This window comes from Dryobates pubescens, chromosome Z (genome assembly GCF_014839835.1).
Source record: "Dryobates pubescens isolate bDryPub1 chromosome Z, bDryPub1.pri, whole genome shotgun sequence".
Lineage (NCBI taxonomy): Eukaryota > Metazoa > Chordata > Aves > Piciformes > Picidae > Dryobates > Dryobates pubescens.
In genome coordinates this window covers 85,308,472-85,322,651 of record NC_071657.1, presented here as the reverse complement: position 1 = coordinate 85,322,651, position 14,180 = coordinate 85,308,472, and the positions used below count along the sequence as shown (strand labels likewise).

At 43.5% G+C, this 14,180-nt stretch overlaps 1 protein-coding gene across 1 annotated transcript; it reads left to right on the top strand.

The window, feature by feature from the left end:
• Positions 1 to 221: 221 nt before the first annotated feature.
• On the top strand, positions 222 to 12,690 carry LOC104306797 (aquaporin-3). Its single transcript, XM_009907800.2, has 6 exons — positions 222 to 424; positions 8,724 to 8,850; positions 9,007 to 9,144; positions 10,583 to 10,701; positions 11,407 to 11,624; positions 12,319 to 12,690. Exons 1-6 carry the CDS (start codon positions 317 to 319, stop codon positions 12,485 to 12,487), a joined length of 879 nt encoding a protein of 292 aa, XP_009906102.1. The 5' UTR covers positions 222 to 316; the 3' UTR covers positions 12,488 to 12,690.
• The last annotated feature ends 1,490 nt before the right edge of the window (positions 12,691 to 14,180 follow it).

Below are 14,180 nucleotides of genomic sequence, written 5' to 3'. Positions count from 1 at the left end.
AAAACAGCAAGGGTTTGAGTAGGACACCTCTGCCATGTTTAATTCCTCCTTCTTCTGAAACTTCTGACTCTTTTACTCACCTGTGCAAGCAATAAAGGAAATGAAGAAAGCTACCCATTCTGTCTCACACAGAAAAGGAGGAAAAAATTAAGTTGGGTTTGAGGAGCGGGTGGAAGGGGTGTGGTTACCCAGGGGGTGTGTCAGGCATCACAGAACTTAAAAGCAAAGGCAGCTCTGCTAGGGGAGAGACCTTGCTGAGGCTTTACTAGCTTCTGCTTTTTTCCCTTGCCACCACTTGAAGGGTACCTCTGCTGTGATGGGAAGGCAAAAGGACGTTCTTGCTACTATTGAGGAGCATCTGAGGATCAGAAACAAATTAGTGCGGCAAGCACTGGCTGAATGCCTGGGGACTCTGATCCTGGTGGTGAGTTCATGGTGCAGGGATGCTCTGCAACCCCTGGATGGGGGGTGGAAATTATCCTTGTGAAGAGTCTGTGCTTCTGCTAGAGTTTGTACTGGGGATGAGCCATGCTAGGGGGCAACCTGCTGCATGGGCACTGGAGGACAAGGCCCTACCTACAGGGAATAGATTAATGAAAGTTGCTTTTCACGGAGGAGTGATCTTTGGGGTTTCTGGTGGATAGTGGGGTTTGTGGAGTTTGTGGAGAGTATGAGGGGCTTTTGTGTACCTGTGAAACACAGAGAGTAAAATGTCTCTGTGTAAGCAGCAGCAAGTGTTATGCTACACATCATGGAAAACTTCCTTTCTGTCTGCCCTGGAGTGCTTTCTTGGCACTGAAATACTTCAAGTGTTATTGCCCAGGGAAGTGATAGTTTTTCCCCCATCTTGCTTTGTTTCCCTTGTGCATCCTTTGGAGCAGAAACAGCCAGAGTTTAAACTGTTGCAGTGTGTTTTTGCTGTTGGTGGGAGGTTCCCCAGTGTCTTATCAGAGGGGCTGCATGACTCCATGTCAGCCTGTGTCAGCAGCTGATTGGGAGCTTGGGCTTGCCATGTATGGGACAATGCTGTGCTATCAATGTGTTTAAGTGGTGAATAGCAACAGAACTTTTCTAGCTGGATGGGATATAAGGGATAAGGTGGGTTAGATATCTGTGTAAATGACTTAGTTTGCAGAACTTTGAAGTCAAAAGCAGATATGAACAGCTAGAACAGTTGTGAGGAGTGGGGACCAAATACTAGTATGGCAAAACTGGGACCGGGATATCTGTCTTCGGGCATCTGTGTCTGAAAATGCAGGAGTACCTGGTAGGACACAGGTTTGGTGTGTCAATACTGCAGCAGAAATGAGTTGTTGTTTGCACAACAAATATCTGGGGGAGAAAGCTCCTCTGAAATGTTGTAAAACTAGATCAGTCCTATAAGTATCAGCAGAACAGCTGTGGGTTTGCACCTCTAACTAATGGCAGAACTTTTTAAGGAGAAACCTAGTGGATAATGGAGATGAAGGTGAGGGAAAGCTTGATAAGGCTACATGGGCACCTGGGGAACAACACAAAATGTACTGCTTTCATAAGTAAGTTTATTTTCTGATGAGGAAGAAAGGGATACTGATGCTTGTGTGGGAGGATGGCAAACTGTGAAGACCCTGTAAAATAGTACCACTTTTAAAAGTAGTAAAAGGATATCAGCTTTAAAGGTAGTAAAGTTTTAAAGGAAAGCAGCTTTGCACAATTCAGTGGTTTTATCAGAGTACCTGGCTTTAGTGAATTGCAAATGAGACCTGTTGATTTTTCAGGGAAGGCTTATTTGGAATTAAGTTGGGTAGAAGCAGATAGGAAAGTGATTAACAGGTAGAAAGGTTCTGTCTATGAATACTGACATTGGTGCAGCTAGTCTTGGGACTGAAGCAAGGGTAAGACTTGTAAGGTGAAATAATGTCTCCTGCTAGTCAAGCTAATATTCCTGGGAAATAAAGCAAGTATTTAGCCATGTGGATCTCTCAGGAGTACTCAGGATTACAAAAATGTTTTTACTTCTGACTGTGCTGGTCAGCACAACAGAGTCTACTTTCCCCTACAGCCTTATCTCTTTGGAGCAGAGAGGAGTTGGGATGTGCCCAGAGCCTGGGTTTGGTTCAAAATCATAACCAGCCTTCCAAATGAGGGTGATAATGGGCACCCATCAGCCAGGCTAGGTGCTGCATTGGCAAAAGTGGCTAACATGTGCCTTGCCCTTGGGAGCACCACACCTGCTGTACTTTAAAATGTGTGTACAAGCAAATCCCTTGCCTTTTCCAGGAATTCCTGAGCTAGTGTCTGGGGGCAAAGAACATGCTGGTTTTAGCGACATGCTCAACTTCATCTTGTAGGCCTTGTAAAAGTCATCTAGGATCTCTTGCATCAACTCTGTAGTGGGTGTCCATGTGTAAGATGATGATGTGGGCTGGTGGGAGAAATGGGAAAGTCCCAAACACAGTAAATGCTCCTGAGTTGTCAGCAGTCAAAAACAGGGTATACTGGGAAGGGAATGGTTTCTAGGGCTGCAAGCTTACAATACTGGTCTGCTGAAAATCAGACCCTTTCTATCTTGGAGCTGTTCCAGTCTGTTTTTACTTAAATAATACAATTCTAATTTATCTTACTAAAGAGACCTATTTTTTCCCCCTCTCTGCGTTCTTTTGCATCTTTTTATTATATCACCTGCCTGAAATGACTTTGCAGGTGAGTGACTTCTCCTTTTACATTGTCTGGTGGTAGTTTGACAATATCTCTTGGGACTATCTAATTCATTCTCTACCCTGCTGTATACCTTGTCATCAGGCTGAGCTGGGTGTCTAGGCATGTAGCTGCTTTTCAGCTCAATAAATATCTGTTACAGGTTTCAGACAATAAAATATCTAGGAAAATACCTGGGATCTATGAAGTTGTCTTCACAAGTGATGAAGTTCACTCAGCACAAATATGTCTAGAACAGAAGTAAGGATAGATTTAGGGTTTGATATCATTAAAACTGAAATCAACTTCCTGAGCCCCGAGGGAGGGAGCCTGTTTAAAGTTTGCATCTTACTTTAAATTTCACTGTGTAATGTAAAACTTGTCCCACTATGGATATTAGCATGGTTTCAGCTTCTTCCCTCCTCTTTTTTTTTACTTCACTAATGACTGAAGTGCTCTTAAACTCTTCTGGAGCAAAGCTATTTCAGACCCCTTTGAAGTATCTTTGATATCTTTGTAAGAGTTAACCCAGTGTATGTTTTTTCTTTTTCTTATTTCTAAAGTTAGTTGCAAAGGTAGCAAATGTTAAAAGAAAATAGTGCCTCTTTTTAAAAGAAAACAAATCCAAGTAAAGCAGACAAGCCCTAAATGGCACAAAGGTGAGGTGCTCTCTACTGGCAAGCCACTTTTGCTGCGTACAGCATCTTGCACAATGTGATCTTAGTCTGTGGCTAGTGTCCTTATTGGTACAAGAAGAGTAATGCTGATTCTACCTTTCTTTTGATAATTAAAATGACTTTTTTCCACCTTCAAAATGCACTTTACAAGTGGCACTTGTTTGCACTTTATACCTACGCTGGAAGCACCACTTGCTGGCAGTAGTTAAGCAATGCCAATGCTGAAGGCATTTTCCAAGTCACTTGCTGTTTGTACTGTACTGTATCAACTTACTAAAGCCAGATTTCCAGTGGCAGGCCTCCATGCCTCCCTTGAAGGGTTGTTCTGTTTGCCTTGCTCTGCTGGCTCTAAATACCATGCCTGGGCTCTGTTTGTTTTTTACATTTGCAGGAGAAGTAAATTGCTGTTTATAATTGATTTCAAAGCCAGACTAACTGTGATTCACTGCTATTGAGGCACAAAAAGAAACCAGAACAGTCCTAGTTGCTTTTCAGTCAAGGCTGTCTTGACTTTGTGAGCAAGTGGGAGCTTTTTGGGGTGTAAGTGTGCTGAAGACCACAGAAACTGGAATAGCAAATTGATTGAGATGATTAAGGAAAAGGGAGCCTCATTTAACTGTTGGCATTGCAGAGCCTGAAGCTGCTTCTTGTTCCACTGTCATCCAGAGTGAACAACAGTTCCCAAAGTTGCTATTTGATTTGTGCTGTTTTTCTTGAACTGAACTTGCTGCATTTGGAGAAAGTATTTTTTTTAACCGAATTTTATCTAAAGAAAAAATTTTTAAAAATTATTTGAATTATAAATGTTTTGTTAGGCTTTAAAAGAGGTTAGAAAGCTTTGGTGTAAGCACGCAGGTTGATTTTGCCCGGCAAAGAGTCTGTGCCTCTGGGCATGGCAATGTGGGGAAATGCCAGTGCTGCTCCATTTGCCTCACTCCTGCCACCAGAAGAGCTCGGAGTTCTTCATTAACTGTTCAGAATGGCTCCTTCTTCCTGTCCAGGTGCAGAAGCAGGGAGGTTTCTTCTTCCTGTGGACAGGACAGTGCAACCACCATGGTCTGTCCTCAGCAGACAGGCAGCTTTCCCCCTGGAGTTCCCAGTTCTGTGACCAAAACCTCACCAGACCTGTGGGTCTAGGAAATGTAGCCTCCTCTTCAGAGGATTACCAGGGGTGTCAGAATGAGTGTTTACTGCTTTTGCATGTGTGAAAGAAAGACGAAATGGTGAATTTCCTCTCTAATGCCTAACTCTTCTGCTGACCATTGCTCAGGTTTCTTGTGCTGAGTGCCACTTCTCTCTCCAGCTTTGTGCGCTGTAGCATGTAAGGTATGTGTGGCACAGCTTTCTTATCACTTGAGACCTGCAGTCCTGTCTGGCTCAGGGACAGTGTGTGGTGCAGAAAGAGCGGTAACAGACAATCTCCTGCTGCCCTTCCCTGTAAGACTGCTTCTGTTAAGGCTGTCTCCAGCTGTGCTGGATAAAAACCCAGACTCTGGAGTTTAATGTTTCTCCTTGCTTTACAAATTGTAAACAATGATCAGTCTGGCTGTTGGAGAGATGCTTTGAGGAAAAGCAAAAATGGTGGTGCTCCTTGCACTGTTTTTGTGGCAGATGGAGGTCATCCACAAGACCACAGAGAAGGATCTCTGCATGCTGCTTGAGCAGAAAAGGCAAAGGAGTTGGACCTGTCTTCATATCTACCTGGTTGGGCCCTATTCCCTAGGGAAGGCAGCAAGAGCCCATGGCATTTGTTCATAAGTGCCTTTAACTCCTTGCTTTAACTCCTTGTTGCAGAAGAGTCGGGAAGTTGTTTTAAACTGACTGTAAACTGATAGTCCTCTCTCCCCTCCCTCCAAGCCTGCCACCTTGGAGGGGCTGTAGGATAGTCCTAAGTTTCATTCCTCAATGAACTGAGGTGTCCCTTCGTGTGTTTAATGCTTTTAACCTTCCATCAGTATCTTGGGGTCTCTTCCTTCAGAGCGGATTCATGTTTGAGTGCCCTTTTGGCTTCTTCCCCACTAGCCAGAGGGCAGCAAGGGCAGAGCAGCTTTTCCTGTCCACCGTGTTGATTAGGGTAGTTTTACAGTAGGCTCCTTGCCTAACCCCTGAGGTACTTTCTGGCTAAGGAGGAAACTCACAAGTTCAGGTAATAACCCTTCTGTTAGTCTATGCTAGCAAAACTTTCCCATGTTGATTTAGAGATCAGTTTATTTGAAGCCCAAGAACAAATGCATTCAGGCCTCTTGTGCTGTACTTAAAAGTGTGAAAAAGCACCAGCAAAAAGAGAGGAGGCAAGAAAGCAAAGCAATCTGGCTATTGTGCCAGGGAATGCTGAGCACTACCTTCCTCCTGAGCTCATGTATGTAAATGCTTTTGGTAAGATCTGCCTATACACTTAGGTGGCCTCAATTCTTTGTTCTCAAGCTTTTCCAGTGTTTATTTTGTGGTTTGTGGTGTTGTTTGGTGTGGTGGTTTTCTTCTTTATTCCTTTCCTACCGTCTATGATTTATCTCCAGGGCTTTCTTGTGTCTTCCCGTTGATACTGATTTTTACCTGGGGTGACCAAGCCAAATGGTCATTCTACAAACATGACCTGGACACCAGAGAGTTTAAAAATTCTGGAGTGTGAAGTCTCACCCAGCAACTTACTACCTTTTCCTGCTTTTGCTGCTGTTGCTTCTGGCTGTCTTCTCCCTTGTACAGGCTTTGGAGTTTGTCAGTCCTCCCACCCTTGAACCGGTTCAACTCACAAATCCTGAAGAACATAGATTTCCCGCCCCACCCCCCCACCCCGGTGTAAGGAGTTGGATCAGCTCATAAGGAGTGAGAAGTCTCACTGTAGGCAGGGAAACCCATTAGATTTGCTACAGCCAGCAAGCTGAAATTAGTGAGCAGGCTTCCATTAATTCAGTTAATGAGTGCATTGGCCTGTATTCCTAGGAGAGTAGATTTAATACATCGGAGTAATGCTTAGTTGAAATAATTTCATTAGCACCTTAAAGAGGAGTTTGAACTTGGTGAGTGTATGATGGGGGGGTGTAACAGGTTACTGCTGTGCCCACTGCTGTATGAGCTGCTAATCTGGGTTTCAGTTGCCTGGGATGTTCCTCCAGTAACTAAAAGAAGAAAAAAAAAAACAACAAACAAACAAAAAAAACCCCAACGCCCCCAAAATATGTTCTCAAACAAAGTGTTTTGCAGGCAGACTATTAAAATAAGAGAATGAGAGGTGGCTTCACCCATGGGTGTGCAGCAGTTTTCTGAACATAGTAGTCTAATAGTGCCTAAGGACTTTTACAGCCTTTGCACAGACTTAAAAGCCACAGGGATAAATGCTGAATTATTTTTACTGGAATTTCTTTGCCCTTTACTTGCCTTCCAACTCAACCTAGCCACTCCTAAGTGCTTCTTTGTGAGCACTGGAAAAGGAAGATTTAAAAAGTAGATGCTGAGGATCTACTGTCTCACATGGCCTGGGAAAAAGAACTGGAGGGAAAACTAGCAGATAGCAGAAGTAGAAATGGTGTGAGTAAAAACAGTAATAACCACTACCACAGCAAAACTATGACAAAGGCCATGGACAGATGTAATGAATAAGAAAGTTTTCATGCTTAGTGGACTATGTTGGTGCAGCATAGAAGTGTACACAAGCATACTAAAATCCGAACTTGTCCCTTAATATCACCTTACTCTTTATCTGCTGAGGGACATTTTCCACTGTTATGCTGAATTAAGCCAAATAGTGCTCAGGGATCATCTGATAAATGGTTGCAATGCTCCCATGAAGTGGCTTCAGGGTGTTTTTGCATGGCCCATAGACTCTTTTCTGAGGAAAAGCTGGAAAGCTATCACCAGGTGTAGGAAGTTGGGGAGGAGGATGGGGAATAACCTCTTGTGAAATGTTAGAGCTGGCCTTCCTCCAGGTTAAAGGAAGGCCTTTGAGATTGAACAGGGAAGTGAAAGGTGAAAAAACTTTACTCTGTGGTTTCTGCACCTAAAAGGTATGTAGCTAACAAGCCAACCACCATGCACTTGCAGGACTGCCAGTTCTTTCAGAGTGAATAGCATAAATACCTTAATCACTAGCAAAAACCTGGGGCCAACTTTACCAAGTTCAGGTGCCCACTGCAGAATTTTGTGGTCCTTGCCCCTCCCTTGTCAGGCTGATGTACTGAGTGGCTTTAGAGAGGCAAACACCATGGACAAGTACTCTCTTCAAAGCTGTCTAAAGCATGCTGGTGCTCATCTGGGAGTAAGAGCAGGAACAGATGTCACCCTGGTCATTAGCCAGTATTTATTTCCTCAGGTGGAGCTAGACTTCCCTCAATGGTTTGGACATATCTGGGAATGATGTCTCTATTTGCTGCACAATAAACAAAACTCATCTTTTCTGCCTTTGCCTGGTTGTCCTCTCTGCCATGGTTTCCTGGCTGAGCAGTTTAGCATTAAGACATCGAAGAGGCTGTTCTGACTGCACCCAGCAGAGAGCAGTGCTGCATGGTTCCTTTGTTGTTTCTACAGAGTCCTGTGTTGTGGACCTGGCTTCTTGACGAAAGACTCCTCCATACAAAGTGTCCACCTAATAAGCCAGCCAGTAACCTACCTGCCTGGTCCTTTCCCAGTAGGCTGAGCAAAGTGTTTGCTTTGTTAGTAATTCACCAGCAGTAAAGAGGATGGAAGGGAATAAAAGTTTGGTGTGTTTTGGCTTTGGTCCTGATCTGGATTGTGTGTTGCTCAATGGGCATATACCATTTTGGCAGCAGAGGTGAAGATGGCTATAATCTATGACCTAATTTAAGGATGCTCTCAGTACCTGCTGATATGATAATCCCTGCTATATGGCAAGAATCAACTCAGGTGAAGCCAGTGGAAGGTACAAGGACAGAGATGATCAGGAGCAGGGCCCCTACATTACATAGTGGGAACAGGAACACTGTAAATACCTTGATCCAGGATGCTATCTGGTGATTCTTTTCACCTACCACCTTAAAATTAGATGGTTTAGCAAATCCTTCCAGCCACTAGTCATACAGTCTTGCTTTTGGTTTAGACCCTGACTCTGGTTCCCCCTGCCAGGGGATAGGCATGTCCTGTATCCTTTTGCCTTCCCTGTTGTCCCTAGAGATAACACAGAGTCATAGAATGGTTTAGGTTGAAAGGGATGACCACAGGTAATCTAGTCTAACCTGCCCTGCAGTGAGCCAGGTTGCCCAGATACTTTAACCAAAGATTAATCTTTTCAAGGTTTAGAGTCACAGCTAGGCTGTGATGGTGTATGCAGGTGTGATTGGAGCAATCACAGGCATTGGTGAACAACTGGCTCTGATGTGAAACAGAGAGGGTAATTTCAATCCCTTCTTCTCTTCTTAGCTGTTTGGCTGTGGCTCTGTTGCTCAGATTGTGCTCAGCAAAGGGACTCATGGAGGTTTCCTGACTGTCAACCTGGCCTTTGGCTTTGCTGTGACACTTGGCATTTTGATCGCGGGACAGGTATCAGGTAAGATGGGCTCTGCATGGGCTGGATTTCACTTGTGACAATTGTTGTGTAGGCCTAGATAGCTGTGGCACTGTAATGGAAGCCAGTGTCCCTTGGTTCATCTCCATGATCCAAATTCTGCCTGTAAAGCTACACTAAATACCATCCTCTCTGCAGGTGGACACCTGAACCCAGCTGTCACTTTTGCCATGTGCTTCTTGGCCCGGGAGCCCTGGATCAAGCTACCAATTTATGCTCTAGCACAAACCCTGGGGGCTTTCCTTGGAGCTGGCATAGTCTTTGGGCTGTACTATGGTAAGTGAAGAAACTGTATGTCATTTGGGGTAAGATTACTGCTCTTTCTGACTCATTGCAGGAAGGCTTGTTTCCAGATCAGAGAGAATAGTTTCCTTGCAGATCACAGATCTGAGAAACCTCCTCATTGCCTTTCTGGAAGGGCTTTTCTTCTCTCATGATGATGGGTTCAAGCTTCATCAAATCAATCTGAAGGCCAACCAGCATTGGTCCTTGAATAATGGTCTCTGGACCACTGGATATCCCCTCTTATATCTATTTGTCCAGACTGAAATACATCTTCCAGAAAAGCCTACGAAACACTAGTATTGATGGAGATTTTATCTGTGTATTGTTCAGAGCCACTTCAACCTTATTGGTTAAAATAAAAAAAACAAACACCAAAAAACTTCATATATGCTTCTGAATTGTTTTGTGATATCTTCCAGACATTTTGTCTCCTAGCAATTTTTGCTGCTCTTAGAGTGACTCTGTATCTTGGAGGACATTCTAGAAATACAGTTTCTCATGCATCTATTCCTCCTGAGTGGTGTTCCTCATTATAGACAATACTCAGTGGGCAAGAATTGACTTTTTGTGCTGGAAATTACTCTTCCTCAAATATCAAGAATGAGGTTTTAGCTTAGAATTGGTTTTCTGATGTCTGTTTCCTGCAAAAGGAGCAGTGTTCCCTGTAGCTGAGCAGAAAATTTTAAAGGAAGAAACTGCCACCTCATCACTATCACCAACTGCTTTTCACTTTAGAAGGAAGCAGGGACACCTATCTTCATCTCTGTAGACATGAGGAAACTAGTTCAATGTCAGCTACTATTCTTAATGGGCTGAAGTAAACTCTTCAAAAGAGTTAATCCCAGTTTAGCTATCTTGTGCTTCTTTTCTCTCCACTGATCATGGAGGAAATCTAGACAGCCCAACTAGTGATCCAGTTTCTGCATGGTGGTAAGGCAAGGGACTGGCTGCCCTTCAAGACAACCTCAAGATTTGGAAGTACTTGAATATTGTCTTAGAGTGCAAGATCAGCCCAAATACTGTTTGCTGCAGATCAGATTTCTGGCAATATTTCATGTCTTGACACCAAACCCAGATACTATGGACATCTAGGTGCCTTTGATGGAGATTTGGAGTCACTTTGGTATTTACTTCGTGGCTTTCTTTCATGGAGCCTGGTAAGCAAGAACTATTAGGAACAGGTCATCTGCACGAGCCTGACTGGTAAAATACTGTTCTGAATCCTGCCTTATGTCTTCCAAATGAATGTTTGCTCTGTCACAAATGGTTGTACAACACATAGCAACAAAGTGTCCAGGGAATTCTATCTCAATATTCATGGCTCTGGGGAGCCTACATTTTAGTCATCTTTCAAGGAGGGTCTTCTCTTTGTGTGTTGAGAAATCACTAACCTCTCTACCTATCTCTTTCCTGACCCTGTCCCCTCTAGATGCCATCTGGGCTTTTGGCAATAACCACCTGTATGTAACAGGACAGAATGCCACTGCTGGTATCTTTGCCACGTACCCTTCTCAGCATCTGAACATTGTGAATGGATTCTTTGACCAGGTAAGAGGGTGCTGGAAGGATGGAAGTGCATTTAAGGAGGATGGGGTGGTTCTTAGCCTGTTGAATTGCAGTTTAAAAAGAAGATACCTAGAAAGGTTTTTGGAGCTGACACAGCTCACCAGCTTGTAGGAAGAGCAGTCAGAAAAGGACCCTTACAGCAAGAAGGCTTGTGTTAAGGGGACTAATCAGTGGTATAATGCTGACCAGGACACGAATGAAAAGAATACCACTTGCTCTTAGCCCCTGAATACACATAATATGAAGTATGGCTCTTCCCCACTGTCACTGTACTACAGTGTCTGTTATGCAACTCAGAGGTCAGCTGGACGTGGTGGTTTGTGGTGGAGGTGACTACCTCCTTCTTAAAGCTGCCATCAGCTAGCAAGTTGTGGCAAGTTGGAAGCCAGTTCAAAAGATTTCTTCAGCTTTTCTGGCTGCACAGTTATTCACAGATCTTCTGTAGGTAAGGAAAAAACATGTGGGCTTCATCAAGCTTGTGGACTGCCAGGGGAAGCATGTTCCACTCTCCCATTCCTATAGGTACTGGGTCTACTGTGATCTGATAATGCCATGGGAGGCCTTAATGCAGTTCCTCCAGTTTAGAGAATAAGCTCTTAATGCATGAGACTCCACAGAAGTTAAATAACTGGGTTAAAAGGGCTAGCCTGGATTAATTACTTATTTTAGTTCCATCTCTCTCCCCAGTTCATTGGCACTGCCTCCCTGATTGTTTGTGTCTTGGCTATTGTTGATCCCTACAACAACCCTGTCCCCACTGGGCTGGAGGCTTTCACAGTTGGCTTTGTTGTCCTTGTTATTGGAACATCGATGGGCTTCAACTCTGGCTATGCTGTCAACCCTGCCAGAGACTTTGGGCCTCGTCTCTTCACAGCCATTGCTGGCTGGGGCACCGAAGTCTTCTGGTAAGTGCTTGTCAATAGAAACTTTTTACATCCGGGTGGGGAAAATTGCAACTCCAAATACATGGTAGCTCTGTCTCTGTGAAGAGTCATAGCATGCATGAGGTATCTTTGGATTGCATAATGTTTTTTAAAGACACTGCACTGCTCCAACTTTCTAAGAAAGTGTAGAAGCTGAGAAGTTTCCAGTGGTGAGAGCAAGTGACCAAACTGCTATCAAAAAGGAAACTTAGGAGCAAACATGAGAAATTTGGGTGTGTGTAGAACATGAGTCTATCATTTAAAAAATTTTAGTGGTATGACATGAGGAGCGTTTGCAATACCTGGATTTTGTTGCTGCTGGAGACAGCAAAGAGACCCACAAACAATATGTAGGCTGTGTGTTATCACAGGGTGCTTTCCTGAAAGCAACAGAGGGAAGTGAAAGTGGTTCAGGCACTGCAACTTCTTTCCTTTCTTGGATAAGAGATCATATTGGAAGTCCTGAAAGTAACTATTCTGAATTGCTTGTCACCTTGCAGTGGAGGGCAATATGTGCCTAGGAAATGGCTGTGAATGTGTGGGTACTATTGTCTTTTGTAAGTCAATGGTGATATTTGGAGATGGTCAGACCTTGCATGGTTCTAGATCAAAACATGAGTATTCTAATGCTTAGGCTGCAGTTCTTACCTTGTGCACTTTGGGTTTTTCATTTCAGGACTGGTAAGCAGTGGTGGTGGGTTCCAATTGTTGCTCCTTTCCTTGGGGCCATTGCCGGAGTGGTGGTCTATCAGCTGACGATTGGCTGTCATGATGAGCCTTCTCCACCTGCCTCTGAGCAAGAAACCGTCAAGCTGGCTAATGTGAAACATAAGGAAAGAGTCTGAGGAAGCTGCCACACAGATCTGGCAGACATTCATTACTCAGGACTGCAGCTGGCAAAGAGGAGGAAGGAGTTAAGAAGAGCTTCAAGAACAACAGGAAAAGTTCTTTTTCCTGTCTTGATATATTCTAGCCTCTTTTTTTGGTGTGTGTGTGTGTGTGCATATCCCTGATGTATTTGCTTTAGGTATTTTCTTGTGACCCTTTCCTCAAACACAGTATCATGTAATCTTTCCCTAGTCAAAGGGTATCGAGGACAGTAGGAGTCAGGAGAGAAGTGGGCATTGCTGTCCAACACAGGACAATTTTTCAGGAATATAGAGCTTTTTTGGGCTGTTTCTGGTCTTGCCTGTGAATTTGGCCAGCTGCTTCCCTCCAAACATCTGCAGATTGGAGAACCTGCAAAATTTGAATTGTTTTGCTGGCATGGAATGGAAACTCCTACATCCTGGGGAAAAAACTTGCCTGTAATTCTACTGTAAATCAAATGCATACTTGGCGTTTCTCTAATGTCAGTAACTTGGCACCAGGAATGTGCTTGTTTAATGAATTTTTTTTATTGGCCAAACTTCCTATATCTCCCATGAATTCCTAGAACATTGTATCAATCAGCTTATTCACAATGTCAGAGTAGAGAGTGATAATGCAGTGCATCCTAATTTAATAGCAGGATAAAGTGTTTACGAACCATTGCTCCCTGGTGTTCTAGTAATTCTTAATATTGCTAGCTCTGAGAAGATAATTCTTCTTCTAGCCAGGGGCTAAACTGGAAAGAAGGCTTGGCTCCCTGTGATATCCCTTCTAATTAATCAGCTTTGTGCATAAACTACAAGAAGTTAGTGGCCAAGTTTTGCTGGAAACATGGTATTGCTAAAGTTGTGTGCGTTCATGTAAATTTCACAACAGTGGTGTGTTGTGGTGGTTTTTTTTTTTTTTTGTTTTTTAATATTCTCCTTAAAGCTGTTATGGAATACCAGGGTTGGGATGAGTTAATTTAAAGATGTTGGGGAACTGCCAATTCTCTTAAAGCCTTGCGATACTGTTGGATTTTCCTGGATGGCCTTGGATTAGGGCATTTTGTTGCCGGAGCAGCTCCTTTTGTACTTTTCAGAACTAGAGGGATATCCTTAGTACTCATGGCTGAGAGACTGAGATCAGGTATCTCTTGTACTAGCAGTGCTGGCATCTTAGGGGATTTCTGGCTCTCCCAATACCATATTATTGCAGAGTATTTGAAATGTGTAGTATCGGTTGTGAAAGGGTTTTTAAGTCCCATACATTACAGAAACCTTCAAAACTTGTTTCTTTAATGTGTGAATTCCTTGAAATATGTAACTTTGTACACATTTCTAGTTGCTGAATGATGTATTCATGTTTTAGCCTTTTTGAAAAATAAAATGTTGATACCCACACTGTAAAAGGCTGGTGCTGGTTGTATTTTTTAGCAGCTGTCAGCAAATTTACCATGGAAAGGAAATCATCTATAGCACCATCTTCCTCATGGCCTTTTCCTCTTCAGCTTGCAGGAGCAAAAGGGGATTAACCCTTTCAGGCAATAAATCTGCATGCATGCTTCATTTGTGTTTTGTTTCTTTCCCTTTGGGGCTAGGCTTTTGGGGGCAAGTGGGAGGAGATCATAGTATCATAGGATGTTAGGAGCTGGAAGGTACCTCTGGAGATCATCTAGTCAGCCCTCCC

Bases quoted from the DNA above. Each gene is read 5' to 3' on its own strand.
- LOC104306797 (XM_009907800.2), top strand. From the start codon at position 317: ATGGGAAGGCAAAAGGACGTTCTTGCTACTATTGAGGAGCATCTGAGG. The intron at 425-8,723 runs GTGAGTTCATGG...TTCTCTTCTTAG, and splicing joins TGGGGACTCTGATCCTGGTG to CTGTTTGGCTGTGGCTCTGT. The intron at 11,625-12,318 runs GTAAGTGCTTGT...TTTTCATTTCAG, and splicing joins TGGGGCACCGAAGTCTTCTG to GACTGGTAAGCAGTGGTGGT.